This window comes from Salvia hispanica, chromosome 2, assembly GCF_023119035.1.
Source record: "Salvia hispanica cultivar TCC Black 2014 chromosome 2, UniMelb_Shisp_WGS_1.0, whole genome shotgun sequence".
NCBI classification, from domain to species: Eukaryota; Viridiplantae; Streptophyta; class Magnoliopsida; order Lamiales; family Lamiaceae; genus Salvia; species Salvia hispanica.
The window spans coordinates 33,842,867-33,863,551 of record NC_062966.1 but is presented as its reverse complement, the minus strand read 5'-3'; the positions used below and the strand labels follow the sequence as shown (position 1 = coordinate 33,863,551).

The window sequence follows — 20,685 nt, the reverse complement described above, 5'->3', positions numbered from 1 at the left end:
GAAAATGAATATCGAAAATATGATTCCTATTAACTTTACTTTCCTGTGTTTGGACAATATCAAGATTTTAAATTTATGTTTAATTAAAACACCAAACTAAAAATCTAATTATTATTTTTTTATTTATAAAAAAGAATAATATTATAAATTTTTTAATTATAAATAATAATAATTATATTATTATATTTATTATTATGATGGATAGTTTAAATATGGATTATCCATCATAATATATGCTAATATAATTATAATTATAGTTACATGAAGTATTATACTCATTTATTATAATAATAAAATATAATAATTATTATACTATAATTATAATATTTACGGATATTATAATTGAATAAATTTTATAAATGCACTATGACTTTGTTGATTAATTATTAACTTATGAAATATAATAATATAATTTATTATATAATTTATATAATTTATATTATATAATTATATTTTAATTATTAATTATTAATAAATTATTAATTACTATATGAATTATTATAAAATATAGTTATAATTATGATAATTTTAATTATAGTTATTTATTATAGTGAAATTAAGTATGATTTATAATTTTAAATTATTTTTAAAATATTGTAATTAATAATAATAATAATAATAATAATAATAATAATAAACTATACTATATTGCTTAAATATGTAAGAATCCAAAAACTGGGAATAAGAATACCTAAGAAAAGTTAGGATTCAGAATCCTGAAAAGTTGTAGTACTAACTTTCCTTGTTCTCGAATTTATGATTACTTTCCCAATTTGATTAAAAACTGAAACAAACACATGAATTTAAAATTTAAAGAATCAGATTACTTTTCCAGACAGAATTCTGACAACCAAACATGACATTTATGTCATTTCTTCATTTTTCTTCTTATTAAACTGTATCAACTAATTCAAATATATATGAAACCAAATTAAATCATTCACTACCTACCTATTTCCTTTATGTTTTCTTCTTACATGAGTAATAAAGTCACTATTACTTCAATTAAAAGAAAGAAAATAGATATCCTATGAAACCCTAATTATGTTGACCGGTATTCATTCAAACTTGACTTTGGCTTTTATGTAATTCAGTTTTAAGATGTCGTAGAGTTGAATCTCATATCCCATTAAAATTGAAATATTTTTTTTATTGTGTAAAAATAAAATAAATTCCTAAAATGAAAATAACAACATCTTTATTTGTTTTTCTCTTTTCATTAACTCACAAAACAATATTACATAAAGTTCTGTGCCAAAAGTCAAATATTTCATATTTATTGGGACAAAGGGATTACGTTCTTCTTTCAATTCGGCTACAACATAAATCAACAATGTTCATGAGATCGTCTCCCCTCTCAACATACAAAGAGGACACAAATCGCAATCGTTGTATAAAAGGGATGCATGGACGAACTTGTACATAAAGGTTTAGGACACCCTAATGATCTATCATTGATGCCTACCTAACTCAATATACTAAGAAGTGTGCAAAAATAAGCATACCACAACATACGCGATCGAAACATCGTCTCTGGTTCTATCAATTGAGACCATATCTTTCCACTCCTAGCAAATATCCTGGAGTATAGTACTACTAATTTAGTTTTAGTTTGATTTTTTTTTGGAAAAAAAAAACAAGGACGAAATACATTGCATCATTATTAAGGCATGGATTATGCCGCAAAACCTTTATATATGCGAATTAAAGTATCATATTGTTGTAGTAGCCGAAATAATTTGGACTACCACAATTGTTAGTTTGAAATTTATGATGATAGCACGCGGCGTTGACTAAAGACTTTTACAATTACAGTGTTCTTTTTCGTAGGTTTTTAACTTTCAAATCGAATACTAATTCTAAATGAATCTCTTTATTACAATCACGACTAGTTCTTATTAGACAGCTTATAATCAAGGCCGATTTTATTGTATGCTTCCAAGTTCCATGCATGTTGCACGTCCCTGCCTTCCCTTATCATTATTGTAGTAGTAACATGTAGGCCTGCTTAATCGGTTCTCCGGTTATCGGGTACCCGGAATCGGAACCGGAATTGGAACCGACCGGGTAATTGAGAAACCGGGAACCGGTTTACCGGTTCCGGTTCCGGTACCGGTTCTAATGTTTCTAAAAAGTTCCGGTTCCGGTTCTACCCGGAACCGACCGGTTCTTACTCGGAACCGAATAATAAATCAATTTTAGATTTTCAATTTTAGATTCTAATAATATTATGAATATCAAATATAAATATACTACAAAACTATCCCTAATAAATAATAATACTATAGGATCTTAATCTTACGGTAAGTTTAATCCCTTTGGTTTGATTTGGATATTATTGTTGGTTTGATTTGGATATTGTTAACATTATTACTTGTTTTTTTGTTTTTACTTTTTAGACTTGGTATCATTGATTTGGAATTTTGGATGTTGTCGTTGGTTTTGATTTAGTCGTTTGGATTTTGTTTAAATATTGTTGGAATGTTGGTTTTGGTTGTATACTAGTTATAGTATTTTGTTGTGTTGATTTTATTTTTTAGGTGTTATATTTTTTAGGTATTTATTGAATTATTACTTTTAGGAATTGGAATATTGGATGATAAATATTACTATTATCATGTTGATTTGTATTTTTGTGTGTTTATTTGAAATTTTAGGTATTAACTACTATATTTCTAAATGTTGAATTATTTAAAAAAAATTAAAACGAAAACTATAAATCGGATCCGGTTCGTAACCGGAACCGGCCGGATCCGGTTCCGGTTCTGAGATTCATGAAAATTTGTAACCGGGTACCCGGTCAAACCGGACCGGATAGAACCGGAACCGGTCGGTTAAGCAGCCCTAGTAACATGTTAAAAAAAAAAAAACTAGACAAAAATCTATGTAAATTAGGCTTATTAGCGATTTCCTGAGAATGACATCTCTAAAACTTGAATTCAACTGATATACTATAATATGCACCCTCATCTTGGCTTGTGACATTATTCTATACAACCAACGTCCAATAATTGAAATATTCAACCCTCCAACTTGCTTTCAATAATATTCAACTCTCCAACTCCAACATTTAATACTATAAACTCCAACTTTCTAACATTCCACGAAACCTCCATCTCCACTACCAACAATAAGACCAAACATCTTCATCTCCACATCACAATTCTCATTCATCTCTTCAAGAAAGAAGAAGAATGAATTGGCCTCAATTCATCATCTTCCTAATCTCATGCCTGCCTCTGGCTATGGGGCAGCAGCCATACATCGGCAACCTCATCGAAGATTGCGAAATCAGAGACAACAACAACTCCGCCCTCGGCTACACCTGCAACGGCCTCCGCCCCTCCTGCCAAGCCTACCTCACCTTCCGCGCCCGCCCCCCCTACGACACCCTCGCCTCCATCTCCGCCCTTTTATCCGTAAACGTATCCCAGCTCGCTCAACTCAACTCAATCTCTGAAAACTCTGCCCTAGAAGCCGAGCGCATGGTGCTGGTCCCCATCACATGCTCCTGCTCCGGCCAGCTCTACCAAGCCAACACCTCCTACACTGTCCAGCCCAACGACGGCTACCTTGTCATCGCCAACAACACGTTCCAGGGCCTGTCCACATGCCAAGCCCTCCAAGTCCAGAACGGTTTTGCTGCAAATGCCTTGCAAGTTGGAGCAAGGCTTGGTGTTCCGTTGAGATGTGCGTGTCCGACTCAGGCTCAAGCCGACGATGGGGTCAACTACTTACTGAGCTATGTGTTGCAGTTCGGCCAGTTTGTTGAGGTCATAAGCGAGCTGTTTACCGTTGATACCAGGAGAATTTTGGCAGCGAATAGCATGTTGCAAAATGACCTCGTTTTTCCGTACACCACTCTTCTGGTTCCTCTTGAGAACCCTCCGAATAGTACTCAGGTGACAGCACCTCCTCCGCCACCTCCACCTCCGGCCTCCCCTCCCCCAGATACGGGTGGTGGCTCGTCGAGCAAGACATGGATATATGTAGTGGTTGGCGTTGTTGGAGGGCTTCTTGCTTTGTTTGCTGTGGGGATGGTTTTCTTCCTCCGGAGGAGGAGGCAGAGGAAGGCAGCGGAGGCTGTCGCATCGCCACAGAGGTTTCAATCTGTTGAAAAACCGTTGAAGAAAGAGGCTGATGATGAGTCTGAGGACTTTCTTGAGAGTATTTCTAGCATAGCACAGTCTCTTAAGGTCTACCCTTTCCAGCAGCTGAGAGAGGCAACGGACGATTTCAGCCCGGCTTGTTTGATCAAAGGCTCTGTTTATCGAGGCACCATCAATGGTGATCTTGCTGCCATCAAGAAAATGAGTGGTGGAGATGTCTCCAAAGAAATCACTCTGCTGAACAAGATCAATCACTCCAATCTCATCCGTCTCTCCGGTGTATCCTTCAATGAGGGCAACTGGTATCTTGTCTACGAGTACGCCTCAAATGGGGCGCTCGTGGATTGGCTTCACAACAGGGACGACCAAGGCGTTCTCAGCTGGGATAGAAGACTGCAGATTGCTCTTGATGTGGCTGCTGGTCTGAACTACCTCCATCTCTACACTTCACCTCCGCACATTCACAAGGATCTCAACAGCAGCAACGTCCTCCTTGATGATGAGTTCAGAGCCAAGATCGCGAATTTTGGGCTGGCTAGAGCTGCAGAGGGTCAGGAGGGCCAGTTTGCATTGACAAGGCACATAGTTGGGACGAAGGGCTACATGGCACCCGAGTATTTGGAGAATGGAGTAGTCTCTCCTAAGCTTGATGTGTACTCGTTTGGTGTTATGTTGCTGGAGATTCTCACCGGGAAACAAGTCTCTGAATTGTATGAAGAGGTGGACATGAGGTTACCAGAGGTCTTGGCTCCAGTGCTGTCTGAAGGCGGACAGGAGAAGATAAGCAGCTTGATGGATCCTTTGCTGCTCGGAAACTATCCTTCTAACCTTGTCCTCGTGCTGTTCAGAATGATCGATGGGTGCCTCAAGAAAGATCCGTCTGCTCGCCCAAGCATGGAGGACGTTTTCCAGTCCCTCTCGAGAGTTTCTGGTGAATGGGCAGTTAGCATATCGGAGCCTGGTGCTTCTCCTAGATAAGAAGATGATTCACCCTTTGTTTTTGTTTCCTGCTTGAATTGAACTACATTTATATACACCAAATTTCATTTACATGAAGAGATATAAATTTGTTGATTCATTGCTCTGTGAATCAACTACTCCATATAAACATTTGTACATCATTTATACATTCACTCAACTCTCAAATGGTAATGTTAAAAAATTCCAGTCAGAAAAAATATGGATCACTTCTTAGACACATATGCATAGTATTGCGCCATAGGAACAACAAAAGCAATTACTAGTAAACCTCCAACTACAAGGGTGAATTGGCCGCGTTTCTCATCCGTCTCTTCCCTTGTCTTGAAGTTAGATTCTCTTTTATAGTCTTTAGTCGCTGGACCGCCGGGATCAGGAAGGCCGTCTATGGCAGCCACTAAACGCGAGGCAGAACTATAAACCGCCTCATTATACTTTTCATCTGTAGCTAGGACTGTGAAAACACAAACCAGCACATACTGATCAGATATTGTAGCATCACAAAACACAATTGAAAAGTTGTAGCTAATTTATACATCAAAGTCCTCAAACACAGCAAACAGCTATATACATCAGAGTTTTGAACAAGATAATCGAATCAACACCATACCCCAGGTGAGGCTCATTATACAATGTCCTCCTTAAGAATGGAGAAGTAGGGTATTACCTGGAAGATTGTCAGATACAATGCTATCAAGAATAGAATCACCAACGGCTTTGATGAATTCAGGTCCGCCTGTAACTGCACCTTCCTTTTGACTGGTGATGAGCACTACTATGCCTTTGTTGTTTCCCTCCTCGATCGTTGGATACCATTTTTCTAATACTTGATCAGCGTACTCAAATGCGTCAGCTTTGCTCTACGGGCAAGAAACACAAAATGGTCAGAAAATAATTGATTACGGGACACTCATTTCCAATATCCAACAGCAGAAAAGCAGTTGTAAAATACTGAATTCTCCTCTCCAATTTCATCATCGGGTGAGCATTCAGTTAGTTCAGTTTTCAAATTCAGAAGCTTTTAAACATATCAACTTGTCCAACCAAACTTTTTTCCAAACCAAACTGTGCTCAAACTTCAGTCTTTAGATTATCCGAACTTTTGCGTTGTAGTCCTAATTTCTAATATCAACTACAAATCAATTGCCAAATCAGCCAAAAATCATTCCTTTTCTTGAATCAGCATCACTATCCCCACAAACCAAGTCAAATAACAACCTAATCATAAATTCAACAGCACTCATTGTACTTATTAAGTTGGTTAGGTTTGAGCCAAAGTTTTAGAAGGCGAAACCGAACCAACCAGAATGTGGCAATTGGATTCAGCTCTGCTTAGCTTACTAGCTCATTCACTAATAGCTTCTATCACAATTTTATGATTTCCTCTTAGCTGCTCTAAGTCTCTAACCATGAAAACTTAATTAACTTGGGCAACATTAAATTTCACAAGGATATATCTTTGATTTCAATTTTCATCAAATATAAGGGCTATACATTAATTATCATGAGATGATAGAAGGCAGTAAAAACATAGTCTCATCAAATCTCCATTCAATCAACACACAAAATCACACTTGAACTTACAGTTAGCTTGCGCACAGTGACGATATTGATGTGGAAGCCTTTTCTGGACTCCAAATCCGTCAACAACCTCTTCAAATCCGACTTGGTAACGCGGCTGAGCACGCCGGCATCATCCACGACGTACGATTCCTTCGGAGGGCCATCGTTGAGGACATCAAATTCCGACGCGAGTGCGGCGTCGGTTAGAGCCGGTAAGGAAAAATTGAGGGCCAAAGAAATGGCGAGCGCTGCTAAACCCTGTTGCACATTGGAAATCCAAGCCGCGGGCTTGTAGGCTTGGATCGATTGAAAAGGCTGTTTTCTGAGATTGCAGCAAATGGGTTTGAGGGAGCAGCTGGGTTTGGGATGGAAACGGGGAAAAGGACGAGTCTTTAGAAGAGAGCACGAGTGTGGAGAGAGTATGGTTTCCATGGGAGTTCGAGAAATTTGGGTTGAAGCGTGAGGACGAAGAATTGGAACATTCCGTGGTTATGGGAGTTCAACATTTTTGATTGGTTCATGTTTTTTTGGATATTTATTTTTGATTGGCTGTCTAAATTTGGGGGAGGATAATGTTATTATTTTTTTCTCGGTACAAAATCATAATCCACTTTTCTCAATATATTGCTAACTTCACTGAGCAAGAAATATGGCTGGACATGATTTTTTATAAGGCAAAACAATAGCACAAAAAGGTACTCCATCAGCTATTAATAATATACGTAGAGTAAGAAACAATAACAACCCAGGAATCAAACACCATAATCACTAGTTAGATTAGAGAAAAATACACTAGCATCATAACAATTAACAACAGCATAATTGTACAACAAGATTCGGGTTTCAAGCCAAACCAATTTAACTTCTTTCATCATCTTGGGGAAACGGCAGTGGATTCGCAGCTGAAAGTGCAGAAACCGGCGAATCTAACTCTGTTTCAGCTTAGTTTCCAAAGAAGTGATATTCCTTTGGAAGTCCAAGATTGCTCGGACCAAATGGTAAAACCCAATCTCTGGCCAAAGCGCCCTTGGGGAGTAAAGAAGGGAAGATGCACTCTGCCACAGGAGGAAATTGCTTAGTCGAGTCTCACCGGACGAGCGGATTATAATGTCGGGATCAGGTGCAACTGCCATATACATATGTTTCTCGACATCTGCCACGTCAATATGAGGCTCCTTGCTGTCAGTTTCATTCCCTCCTAGTTCATCCATTTTTACTTTACATGCTTCTTCGACAGAATTTGTTATTTCATCTGTTGATGTGTAGGCAATGCATATTGCAAGCGTGGCCGTCGAGTTATGTGCAGTGGCATTCATAGCTCTTTCAGCAGCGAGCCTGACGGGTTTGCTCAAAAGTTTAAGGTTTCCAATGAAGTGCACTCTCACTCCATACTGGTTGACAATACTCTCTTTCTCAAGCAATGATTCAATCTTTTCCTGTATCAACTGCATAGTGGATTGGACTTCTTCTGGACGTCGTTTGAAGTTTTCAATGCTGAAAGCATAAACTGTAACATACTTGACATTCATCTCATAGCAATACTTCAACATATTCATAAGAGCTGTGAATCCAACCCTATGCCCATCTCCTCCAAGTAAACCTTCCTTCTTGGCGTATCTTCGATTTCCATCCATGATAAATGCCACATGCCTTGGAAGAGAACCAGCAGAAAGAATTGCACAAATACATCTGCGCAGAAAACTACACAAACCTTCAATCAATTGAGTTGCAAGGTTACTACTCTGTTTCTCCATAAACAATTCAAACAGTAGTGGTAGAAGTTGAAGCTAGATTAACCTGAAAACAACAGTAGAAAGATTCATTTTCATCTTTATTATTCAGGTAAACCAAGACTACCATAACTATATCGTGAAGAGACATAGTGGGAGGTAACAAAAGTAAGAGAATAACTTTTTGGTAAGAAAACCAAGAAGACTTTATAAGCTAGAAAAAAAAAAGCAGATTAACATTTTTATGCTTTATGTTATTGGAGATTGTGGCAGCGATCCCGAAGTTTCCATCAAAGGGTGCATAAAGTGGGATGAATATGGTAACCGATGGTATCTAATTTTAAATTTATTGAAACTCTTCATGGCGTCACAATCATTACTCTGAAAACAGGAACAGCACAATCAATCTTAACTTCTTAATGAAGCATTTCTAACATAAGTACAGGCTGTAAGCAGTAAAAGAACCATTAATACAGTGGATCTCCAACTAACTACAGCTGATAAAATTTTCCACCAGCAGCTAACCTAATAGAAATTGACACGAAAAACTCCATCTTATCAACGAGAAACATATAAAAATCAAAGATTGCCTAGTGTCATGAAGTGTTAGCATTATCACTATCAACACCGTCAACGTCAACATCAACATCAACATCAATGTATTGAGAATCAAGTCATCAAAATCAGACCTTTGCATATTTAAGAGCTTCATAATTCATCGGATTCAACCAAGTGTCAAGTATGGAAAATGTAAAAGATAAAGAAAGAAGAAGAAAAATCTTTACATCGTGGTCCTTATTTGTTTGATTTGTCCCCACAAATAGAGAATAGACCCTTTACCAATTGAGATTTATTAGAACAACAATAAATTCATGATAACTTGAAACCAATCTGAAGTCAAGCACACAAATATTGGCTCACTCCACATCAGACAAACTAATCTGCCAACGTGCCAGGATTGAAGGACTTAACAGACTGCAATTTCACAACTAAAACAATGTACTTCACTCAGTAATAAGAAAGCATAACACATGCGATGATTAAAGTAAGGGATTACCGTATGGTTTTGAATTTGGGGGAAAATGCTTGGGCAGTGGCGGTTTGAGGAAGATGAATCTGCAACTGCGGCCAAAGCGACGATCACTCCCTTCAATTTATTTGAGCCCAATAATTTTGAGAGAGATCATGAGCAAGCGAATTGTACTAGGGTTATATAACTTGAATAAAATAATCAGAGTGAAGGGGTGTATGGTGCGGACCAGTTGTGACAGGGACGGTAAAGGCACTACAACATTACTTGTTCTTAAAATATGTTTATTTCTAAAATTCGAGAATTTAAGTTCTTCTAAAAATATTCAACCTATCATTTTTTTTCTTTTTCCTTTTTTGCTATATTAAAAATGTTAGGCATATATATTGCCAGGCTAGAGAAATACGATTAGAGAGGGAAAAGAACTGTAGCAAAACGCAAACCTACTTTTATCTTCCAAAATTTGCAATTAAATCCTTCCCTTCGTTTATATTTGAAGATGGTTACCTGGATATGGTGAAAGCTCTGCTTCAACGGATGGGAAGGAGGCACATGTTTTCTAGATTTATTACCTATTTAAATGAGCTTCAAGTAATGGTTATTGGGCTAAATAATTTATAGAGACTAGTATATTTTATTGATTTTTTTTTAAATAAATTAAGTTTGTCTAATTTTGATTGAGGATATATACATTTTCCTTACGTTGGTCTAATTTAATAGAGTAGTACTCCATATCAGTACTTCAATACACGTCATTTTTTAACTTAAGTGATGATATTTTTATATTTTTCAATTTTAACATGGAGTATTAACTTTTACGTAATTTTAATCAATTATAATTTATTTTAGATAAATTATTATTAATTATTTTTTCTTCATAATTATATATAGCGTGATATTCTTTAAATATAAGTAAAATAAATTAAATAATAGTATGATATTTAATAATTAAACAAAGTAGTTCTAAAGTGAAAATTACATTGACATAAAAATAAAATAAAAGACGAATAACAAATTATAATAACAAAATAAAAAATCAAATATGAGCAAATCTTATTAAATTATTGATAAAAGTGTTGTAGGGCTAATGTATAATTTAAATAAATAAATAGATAAGATTGAAAAAGTATAAAAAATAAGTGAATTTAGAATATTCTTTTGATTTTGAGTTTGGTGCATATGATTTGCGTAAAATTACTATTTGATGTGACGTGTATTAAAAAATGAGTTTAAGTTCGATGTAAATGGCTGAAGATGGCCTTAGTTGTGAATAGTTTAGAAGATTAGTCCATGCTTGAACAATTGGTTGAATAGCAATTAAATGACATGGTACGTGTCCCAGAATTAGTCCCCTTGCGTTTTTTAAAATATTCTCTCCTTTTACGAGATGATCTCATTCTCTATATAATACTAACACTTTTCCTTCTATTCAACTTAGAATTAAAATCTACGTCGTTCTCAAATTACATATTTGTATGGGACAAGAGTATAAATATATATGCTTAAAAACAACAAGCTCATACATTTCCTTTCTTGAGACCGAAAACCCCGTCTCATAGATGAACCATGGAGCTCAATCATAGTAGCGTGATTTGCGCACCTAGTGGCTCAATTGCTGGCCCTCTAGTTTAGTAGAGGATCGTTCTCGGTTCGCTTTGTCGAGCCAGTGTGGTCAAGCGGCTTTCTGGCAAAAATAACTAGTGGTGTATGCCTTGAAAAGTAGGAATACATCTTACCTTTGAGATAAAACTGAAGGTTTGATAATGGCGATTAAGAACAAAACAGAATGAAATGAACACCGGGAATTTACGTGGTTCAACGTAAGTCTACATCCACGGAAGAACAAGCACACACAATCTTTATTTCGACCTTGGTGAATACTGGATGTTACAACTGGAAACGAAAAGAACACTAAAAGAATCTAAAACAAGAAACCAACAATCGCAGGCTGATTCTTCGCAGCTAAGATGAACTCTCAAGGATCGATTTAGCTGATCTATTTTCTCTTGCGAACTGAACTCTTCTCTCTTTCTCCCTTTCTGTTTTGTATTGGATAATAATCGGATCCAGCAATCCACGGCCCCGATTGAATCTTATCTCTCTGCGAATGTCAGCCGTTGGATCAAATCATTTAACTCAATACTCCACATATTTGTTGGTCTCAGGTTCGATTCATTTTGAGGCCACCAAAACCCAACATCCTCCACCTTGGACTCGAAATGATCATGAGCTGCTTTTCTTCTACATCACTCCACCGTAATCAGAAACCACTCCTACCAGTTTCAGGCAATGCCTGAACTTTGCAACTGGTAGAGCTTTAGTGAGGCTATCTGTTGCGTTATCCTCTGTCCCAATTTTCTCAACTTTGATCTCTCTTTGCTCAATGATGTCCCTTATGAAATGGAGCCTTATATCGATGTGCTTACTCCTTTCATGAAAAACTTGGTGCTTAGCAAGATAGATCGCACTCATGCTATCACACAACACTGTTACTGATTTCTGAGCAAAGCCGAAGTCTCCCGTGATCCCTTTCAACCAAACTGCTTCTTTAATGGCTTCCGTGAGGGCAATGTACTCAGCCTCCGTTGTAGACAAAGCCACCACGGATTGTAATGAAGATTTCCAACTTACTGCTCCTCCAAACATTCTGAATATGTAGCCACTTTGTGATTTTCTGGTGTCTAAGTTGGAGGCATAGTCAGAATCGCAATAGCCAATCAGTGGTTCCTCACATTCACCTTTGAATCTCTTGTACAAAATTCCTACATCCTTGGATCCCTTCATGTATTTCAACATCCACTTTAGGGCCAGCCAGTGCTCCTTCCCCGGCTCCTTCATAATGCTGATAGCATGTTATAGGTCGGGCCGCGTGCAGATCATGCTATACATTATACTTTCAATGATGTTTGAGTAAGGAATCAAACTCATTTCCATCATATCTTCATCATTTTTAGGCCTCTGTTCCACAGTCAGCTTGAAATGTTGTGCAAGAGGCACTGATTTTTCTGATGAATCTTGCATCTTGAACCTGCTGATTACTCTTCTTATGTAGTCAGCCTGCTTGAGCCTCAACTCTCCCTTCTTCCTATCCCTTGAGATATCCATGCCCAAGATCCTCTTGGCTTCACCAAGATCTTTCATTTCAAACTTGTGCCCCAATTTTTCTTTAATGCTTCTGACTAGGGACAAGTCTGATGCTGCAACGAGCATATCATCAACGTATAGGACCAGATATGCAACTGCAGCTCCATCCTTGATCATAATATAAACACAATTGTCATATGCTGAGTTCTGGAAACCAATCTCTGCCAAATATGAATCAAATTTCCTATACCATTGTCTGCTACTTTGCTTCAATCTATATATACTTCTTTTCAACAAACAAACTTTATCTTCCTGCCCTTTTACTTTGAAACCTTCCGGCTGTTCCATGTATATAGTTTCCTCCAACTCGCCATTGATGAATGTTGTTTTTACATCAAGCTCATGCAATTCCCAATTCAAGTGATTCACAACAGCTAGCATAATTCTTATATAACTATGTTTAACAACCAGAGAGAATACCTCTTTGTAGTCAATACCTTCTTGTTGAGTGTATCCTTTTGCTACTAAACGAGCTTTGAATCTGATCCCATCCACAGCAGCTTCTTCAATCTTTTTCTTAAAAATCCACTTACACCCTACTGATTTCTGGTGTTCAGATCTATCCACTAAAATCCAAGTTCCATTTCTTAGCAAAGAATTAATTTCCTCTTCCATGACCTTGATCCATTTGGCTTTTTCAGCACTATTCATCGCTTCCTTGAAGTTTCCAGGTTCATCAAACAAGATTTTCTCAACCACACACAAAGCATAAAACACCATCTCATAATCTGAATACTTTTCTGGCAGTTTGATCTCTCTTCTTGGTCTATCTCGGGCCAGCCTGTAAGAACCAGCAGATTTCTGACCATTTGAAGACATTTGTGGGTCTCCAGTGTCTGATCTAGTAGGGGAGTTCTGACTCAGATCATTTGCTTCCTTATCTGGAGGCTCCACCTCCATTTCAGATTCCTCTGCAGCCCTCGTTAGTTTAGCATCAACATATGGCATCTTGGATTCATCAAAAACCACATCCCTGCTCACTATAACCTTTTGAGATTCCTGACACCATAGTCTATAGCCCTTAACACCATCTTGATATCCCAGAAATATACATTTTACAGCTCTTGTATCAAGTTTCCCTCTTCTGACATATGCATAGGCTCTACATCCAAAAGGTTTGAGCCTACAAAAATTTGGTTTCTCTCCATACCATCTCTGATCAGGTATAGCAAAATCTATAGCAGATGAAGGGCACTTGTTGATCATTTTTGCAGCAGTTAGGACTGTCTCCCCCCAAAATTTCTTAGGCATTGCAGATGACAGCAACATACATCTTACTCGCTCTAAGATAGTTCTGTTCATTCTTTCCGCTACGCCGTTTTGCTGTGGGTTCCTGGGCACTGTCTTCTGTCGTTTAATCCCCCTATCTTTGCAAAACTGATCAAAATCCGCAGATAGAAACTCAAGTCCATTGTCTGTTCTAAGACACTTGAGTGTGGAGTTCTTTTGCTTCTCAACTTCTGTGTGCCATTCCTTGAAATATCTGAAGGCCTCTGACTTCTCCCTGAGTACATACACCCACAATTTCCTAGAGAAGTCATCAATCACAGACATGAAGTACCTTCCTCTACCTAGACTTTGTGGCTCTGTTGGTCCCCATAAATCACTATGGGCATAATCTAATGGGAGTTTGGATGTGTGCTTTCCCTTTGGAAAAGGTAATTTCTTTCCCTTCCCCATAATGCAATCTTCACACTTCTTAATAGACTCTATCCCCTGACTTTGAATGAGACCTTGTGACTGCAGCAGCTTAAGCCCCAGCCTTTTATGCCATAATTCTGCCTCATCCCTCACTGCCACATTTGCTTCCCCTACTAGAACCTCTGCATCAACATAATAAAAACTTCTATTCTGGACTGCTGTCAACAAAACCTTAGAGTTTCTGTAAATTTGCAAATCTCCATTTAAAGATCTGAATTCACAGCCCTTAGATTGTAGAACTCCCAGGGATATCAAGTTTCTTTTTATTTCAGAGATCAACCTTACATCACTCAAGTTTATAATAGATCCATTCTGCATCCTTAACTTGATATTTCCAACTCCCTGAACTAAGCAAACTTGATTATTTCCCAACAAAACAGAACCCTCTGATGGCCTTATCTGATCAAACCATTCTTTGTGAGAGCAAATGTGAAAACTACAGCCAGAATCTACTATCCATCTACCCCCTATGTCATTTTCCATGACATTCAAGGCATGCACTTCCTCTGTTTCTTGGACAACGTCGGATGACCCTTGACCTTGAGCTTCCTCTTCCAAGAGTAGCAATTCTTTTTGAGATGCTCGGGTTTCTTACAATAATGGCAGGACCTCGTTTCTTTCTTTTTATCATTTTCTTTTGCTTTCTGAGGTTGAAACTTGGGAGCTTTGCCCTTTCCTTTTTGCTTAAACTTCTTGATGTTGAGCACATCCCCAGAACCTCCCTGAGAACTTTCTGACTTCTGCAGATCCTTCGACTTCAACGCAGATTGCACTTCAATAAGACTAATGGCCTCCTTCCGTCCATATAGCATAGCATCTCTCAGATGCTCAAAAGATTTTAGAAGGACATTTAACAAGGCTATAGCCATATCTTCCTCCTCCATTTTGGCATCAACATTCTCAAGATCATCCAATATTTTGTTAAACTGATCCAATTGATCCCCAATAGCTCTATCATCAGTAAATTTATATGAGTAAAGTCGTTGTTTGAGGTATAACTTGTTAGCGAGGGATTTTGCCAAGTACAGCTCATCGAGCTTCTTCCAGATTTCCGCAGCTGATTTTTCCCTCGCAACTTCCCTCAACACCTTATCATCAAGATTCAAGATGATTACGCTCCTTGCTTTCTTCAAGATCTCCGATTGCTTTTCAGCCGGCTTCTCCGCTAGCTTGGTCGAATCGAGCGCATCATCCAACCCTTGATGCGTGAGCAGAGCTTCCATTTTCACCTTCCACAAGCCGAAATCGTTCCTACCATTGAATTTCTCAGTCTCGTACCGCGCCATCGCCATCCTTCGATTCCCACAGACGGCGCCAATTGAAGGTTTGATAATGGCGATTAAGAACAAAACAGAATGAAATGAACACCGGGAATTTACGTGGTTCGACGTAAGTCTACATCCACGGAAGAACGAGCACACACAGTCTTTATTTCGACCTTGGTGAATACTGAATGTTACAACTGGAAACGAAAAGAACACTACAAGAATCTAGAACAAGAAACCAACAATCGCAGGCTGATTCTTCGAAGCTAAGATGAACTCTCAAGGATCGATTTAGCTGATCTATTTTCTCTTGCGAACTGAACTCTTCTCTCTTTCCCCCTTTCTGTTTTGTATTGGATAATAATCAGATCCAACAATCCACGGCCCAGATTGAATCTTATCTCTCCGCGAATGTCGGCCGTTGGATCAAATCATTTAACTCAATACTCCACATATCTGTTGGTCTCAGGTTCGATTCATTTTGAGGCCACCAAAACCCAACAAAAACATGATATTCCTGCAAAAACCACTTTTACTCCTTCCACCATAGCATTAGGGAACTATAAGGACCAAACTAAAATATGAATACCAACATTCAATAATAACTTCCAATAGATTCTCATACAGTAACAATTATTTAAGGATACATGCACAAATAATTATTTTGGCACAATTACATTTGGTGGCTTATTTTTCCTTTCCTTGTATTCTATAGCGCTTGTAAGTTAAAAAAAAAAGTAGTAGTTAAAAGTCATTTGTTTCTTGGCATCCATTATGCAAGACAGATACATATACAGATATAGAACAAGAATTCCCTACCAAATGGAGCTCAGCTATCCAGTTAACAAGGAAAACTCTCGGTGAGCCGAATGTGATCGAGAGTGCTCCTCAGCCCATATTTGAGCACCGCCTTGTTGCCTTCCCTGAAACCGCCTCCGTATGCTTCTGAACTGTCTGATTCTATTTGGTGTTTGAAGAACTCGCCAAGTTTTTTCTCGAAGTCAGACCTCTTCCCCTTCTTCGAAGAGCCAGATGAGGATGCTGAGGTTGAGGGAGCAGATGATGACGAAGCTGCATTGCTACCAGAGCCAGCAATGATCTCTGAATCCAACCACATGTGAGCTAGCACTTGGCAGATACCTTCTTCAACTTCTGGACTTAGATTCGGATAACCTGAAACGGGACTTGGTTAAGAAGTTGTAGACATGTATTGCAGCAAGAGAAATCTTCAGTTCAAATAGTGAAAATTTACCTCTAAGACGAAGCCAAGCATGCATCATTTCGTGAGCCAGGATCGACCCCGTCAGTAACCTACAGGCACAGGTTAGTTATGGTGAGGATCCAAAGGCGGAAGATGAGGTATAATATGTATAGAATTTAAGTGACTCTACCTTGGCAGACCATACAAAATGAGAATTGCTGTTACTTCACATTTTCGAACGAGCTTGTAAGGCTCAGGGAACATGCCTGTTATCCGATGTCCTCCTATTTTGGGTCGCCTCAGTATCTGCGAATTTAAGGGTGGAAAGTTAATAAAGGAAATATTCTCCCTATGTTTTTTAGTTCGCTTTGAAGATTTGCTCATATACCGTGTTGACAGTTTGCTCTTCTGACAGGCAAAGGCCTCTCGTCTCCGGCATGAAGTGATGACCCTGGCGACGGAATAAATATTACTAAATCAGCCCCTTTGCAGAGGTAAAACTACTATGCTTACACAGAGTAGAACGTACAGTTTTCTCTCCTTCCATGGCTTCATTCAGTGCTTGTCTCTCAACCAAGAGTAATGGCACTTGCTGCTCCACTTTCATCATTAAACCTTCGTAAAATTCTTGTATTTCGAGGTAAAGTGGTTGGCACTCATGTGTATCCATTATTGATGAGTCTAAACACTCGAGACAGAGCTTCCTTCCATCCTCAAGAACTAGATATCTGGCATCTACAGGCTGCATTACCACAATCCCGTTAAATAGGTAAACAATAGTAAGACATATATTTCGGGTTCCAGAAGAAAAAGATTATTCATACTGCTCACCTCCATTCTTTCACAGCTACAGCAGCGGGGTGTTCCATCGTGTTCATGTGAAGGGCAGTACTTCTGATGCCAGAAAGGATGAGCTCTGTACTCTATAAGTCCAGCAGCATTCGTGGGAATCTACATAGATGGAAAATGAGAATTAACCAAAGCTCTCAAGTTTTACAACAAATATAACTCAGGTCTAAACCATTCAAACAATAGGAAACTAGTGAGCTAATGTAATTGTTGAGACCTATGTTTCTTGTCCGCTATCGACTTGGTAATGATCTTATCCCTTTTATATCAGCTTGGATAACTCTCTCCCTCGCCTTTCAAGGAGGCGACTGGCTCATTTTTACAGTAATAAAAAATGTATGTGCCAAACATAATATACCGCAATGGAATATGAACACTTACAAAATTCTTGCAAACATCACATTTGGGGTGGTGCATGTCCTTGTAGCAAGATTTATGGAAAGGATGATTATCAGACATGGAAAACTGAAACAGAATCCGAGAAGAAGTCAGTTCACAAGATTATTGGTCCTATCAAGTAATATCAAAGAGGCATCTACAAAGTCAGAAAGTGAAACCAGTATTTTCTGAACAGTTCAGCACCTCATAATCAGATATTGCTTGGTTGCAAGCATGACAACAGAAACATTCTGGATGCCAAACAGCTCCCATGCAACTCAAGTATCTTCCATGGCCAATTTCACTACTGCAACCAGCACAGATTCTACGCAAGAAGAATAAGCCAGGTACATTAAAAGAATTAGTAGTCTTTATGGAAAGAATAGCCGACTCATACAATGCACATTGAATAACAAGTCCTAACAACACATTCATTTCCATTTTTCAACATTTCATATGAAACTGCTAACTTTTTTCGAGCCACTAGCATGAGAGACCCATAAAAGTGTCCAAGACACAATAGCTTGCCTGGTCGTACTTGAAATGTGAATTATGTCTTAAATCAATTAAAGGAGGTTGATATAATCCAAGAGACAGAGAAGGAGTACAACCTCAAAATAGTATACATGAAGTTTCATTACTGAATATAGCTACTTGGAGTAACGATTAATGACTTTGCTAATGTACTTGGAAACCTTCTTAAAATTTGCATAAAAATAGTATTACAGGTATATGAATGGAAATGTTGCCACTTTGCATAAATAGCCTAGCCAGAACTTCGAAGAATATGTTTCATCAATCCATCTGATAGGTTGAAACAATTCTGGAAATTTTGACTGAAACATAAAGAGAGCTGAAAATGAAATATTAATGGGAAATGTAATACCTGTATCCTGAAGGATAGTAGAATGGAGAAGGTGGTACAAAACTTCCATAATCAAATTGAGGTGACCGAGTTGGAGGTGGTTGAGGTGGAGGTGATTGGTGTGGAGGTGATTGAGGTGAAGGTGATCGAGGAGAGAGTGGTTGAGGTGAAGGTGATCGAGGAGAAGGAGGTTGAGGTGAAGGTGATCGTGGGGGAGGTGATTGAGGTGAACGTGATCGAGGAGGAGGCGATTGAGGTGAACGTGATCGAGGGGGAGGTGATTGAGGAGATGGTGATTGGGGTGGAGATGATTGAGGGGAGGATTCGACATTCCAACTTTCTTGCAGAGCCTTAGCAAGCTGCTCATCTTCGTCCAACTGAGAATCACTATCTGAATCATTCAGGATTTTGAGTAAGTTACCAAGCTTACTCTATAATCACAAAGATATCATAGAGCTGATAACAAAGATATCACAATTATAAATTACAAATTTTTCATTTGTTCATAATCACATAAAGATATCAGAAGAGAAGCCCAAAAACAAGAAACAAGTTGCAGCCACTTGACTTACCTACAACTTTTTTTCCTTTCTCTTTGCCATCCACTTCAGCAATTGAAAGTGCAATAGCTCTATCAAGTTCTTCCTTATCGAAATCTGACAATTGATCCTACATTAGGAATCAACGCAGAAAATGATGAAAACATCAGCAATGCAGATGAAGATGAATCAAGAACAATACAGGACAAGTAAAGGGGAGATTACCGCTGAAATCGGAGGTCCTTCCCAGATTGTATCATCTTCATATTTCCCATGATATTGCCCTTTTGAGATTCGGTGGCTGGGGCCTTTAAGGATCTTGGTTAGCCAGCCCATCATGAATTCTGCTATCTGCTTTCGCCTCGACACTTATGTACTGCAGACTAGCAATGGATTTCAAAGCTTCTCAGGCAGCAAACTAGTTATCTTCAATCATTATACAATCCAAGAATCCGAACTCTATTCTCAGCTAAATCAACATATGAATCAAGATCAAACAATCACCATTCAACTCAAGATTCACTGTGGCATTGATTAACAGTAGCACAAATTTAAAATTCCATAAATCAAGTTCCAACTTTCTTAAAGCAAATACACCAATTATATTCCTATACTCAGCAGAAGGCCTTCCCTCTGAACCCAACATAATCACAACACGCCCATCAGCCAAGCTTCTAAAACAATCCAGCAACTCCACTAACATCAAAACCCATTTCCCAATCAATTCATCAAAAATGGAAAAAGGTATAATCTTTCAAGGTGCCTCGTCTGTTCAAATCTATCAATGATAAAAACTTCCACACAACACACCAAGAAGCACAGCAAGAAAGAGATGGATTTACCAGAAACAGATGAAGAGTCTGCAGGATTTGGAAGAATCGGATGAGACCCAGATCATCAAATTTGGGTTTGGGGGACGAAAGCATAGTCACCAACAACAACAAGAGTCATAAGAGCTGACAAAAAGGATACTCCATTTCCACACATCACAATATGCGTGTGACAAAATCACCCAATCTAAGCGAGCTGATTTTATGATGGGCTACAAACCACAAGAAAAGAAAGCACTCTACAACCAAGTGGATACCTAACAACTACTACTACTTGAATTCTAAGCAAACATATGCCAAAATTTTGGCTTTCTTTCAGCCACCGTAGTTTTGGAGCTTTCTCATTGGTTTAAGCTAACGTTTAAATCTGGGCTACTCACTTACTTTCTACTACTAGTGATTTTAAATCCAATAGTATCTAGCTTTGGACTAGGGATGTCCAATAAGATATCGTGTATCGGCTATTGGGTATTACCCGATCTAATCTGAAAATTCGGGTATTC

The 20,685-nt window shown here is 38.2% G+C and overlaps 4 protein-coding genes across 11 annotated transcripts; 1 reads left to right on the top strand and 3 right to left on the bottom strand.

The window, feature by feature from the left end:
- The first annotated feature begins 2,958 nt into the window (after window positions 1-2,958).
- Window positions 2,959-5,159, top strand: LOC125203938 (lysM domain receptor-like kinase 4). Its single transcript, XM_048102457.1, has one exon. The coding sequence runs from the start codon at window positions 3,195-3,197 to the stop codon at window positions 5,085-5,087; it is 1,893 nt and encodes a 630-aa protein (XP_047958414.1). The 5' UTR covers window positions 2,959-3,194; the 3' UTR covers window positions 5,088-5,159.
- An 8-nt stretch (window positions 5,160-5,167) lies between these two features.
- LOC125203939 (UPF0603 protein At1g54780, chloroplastic-like) lies at window positions 5,168-7,131 on the bottom strand. The gene is made up of 3 exons (XM_048102458.1): window positions 6,672-7,131; window positions 5,755-5,947; window positions 5,168-5,541 (listed from the first exon to the last, which is right to left on the bottom strand). The coding sequence occupies exons 1-3, from the start codon at window positions 7,080-7,082 to the stop codon at window positions 5,294-5,296; spliced, it is 852 nt and encodes a 283-aa protein (XP_047958415.1). The 5' UTR covers window positions 7,083-7,131; the 3' UTR covers window positions 5,168-5,293.
- Window positions 7,132-7,333: 202 nt separating this feature from the next.
- Window positions 7,334-9,682, bottom strand: LOC125203941 (dehydrodolichyl diphosphate synthase CPT3-like). Of its 5 annotated transcripts, none has more exons than XM_048102459.1 (2): window positions 9,438-9,682; window positions 7,334-8,447 (listed from the first exon to the last, which is right to left on the bottom strand). In XM_048102459.1, exon 2 carries the CDS (start codon window positions 8,402-8,404, stop codon window positions 7,577-7,579), a length of 828 nt encoding a protein of 275 aa, XP_047958416.1. In that variant the 5' UTR covers window positions 8,405-8,447; window positions 9,438-9,682; the 3' UTR covers window positions 7,334-7,576. The 5 variants fall into 5 exon arrangements, with proteins under 5 accessions (XP_047958416.1, XP_047958421.1, XP_047958419.1 ...); XM_048102464.1 differs by having other exon boundaries at window positions 7,334-8,339; window positions 9,438-9,678; XM_048102462.1 differs by having other exon boundaries at window positions 7,334-8,351; window positions 9,438-9,677.
- Window positions 9,683-15,648: 5,966 nt separating this feature from the next.
- On the bottom strand, window positions 15,649-20,527 carry LOC125207739 (protein DA1-related 1-like). 4 transcript variants are annotated; one of them, XM_048107210.1, is made up of 13 exons: window positions 20,195-20,527; window positions 19,578-19,735; window positions 19,386-19,482; window positions 18,835-19,204; window positions 18,153-18,273; window positions 17,952-18,035; window positions 17,553-17,672; window positions 17,251-17,463; window positions 17,110-17,172; window positions 16,912-17,027; window positions 16,773-16,831; window positions 16,340-16,693; window positions 15,649-16,037 (listed from the first exon to the last, which is right to left on the bottom strand). In XM_048107210.1, exons 2-12 carry the CDS (start codon window positions 19,689-19,691, stop codon window positions 16,362-16,364), a joined length of 1,689 nt encoding a protein of 562 aa, XP_047963167.1. In that variant the 5' UTR covers window positions 19,692-19,735; window positions 20,195-20,527; the 3' UTR covers window positions 15,649-16,037; window positions 16,340-16,361. The 4 variants fall into 4 exon arrangements, with proteins under 4 accessions (XP_047963167.1, XP_047963166.1, XP_047963164.1 ...); XM_048107209.1 differs by lacking the exon at window positions 15,649-16,037 and having other exon boundaries at window positions 16,096-16,693; window positions 19,578-19,821; XM_048107207.1 differs by lacking the exon at window positions 15,649-16,037 and having other exon boundaries at window positions 16,096-16,693.
- Window positions 20,528-20,685: the final 158 nt, after the last annotated feature.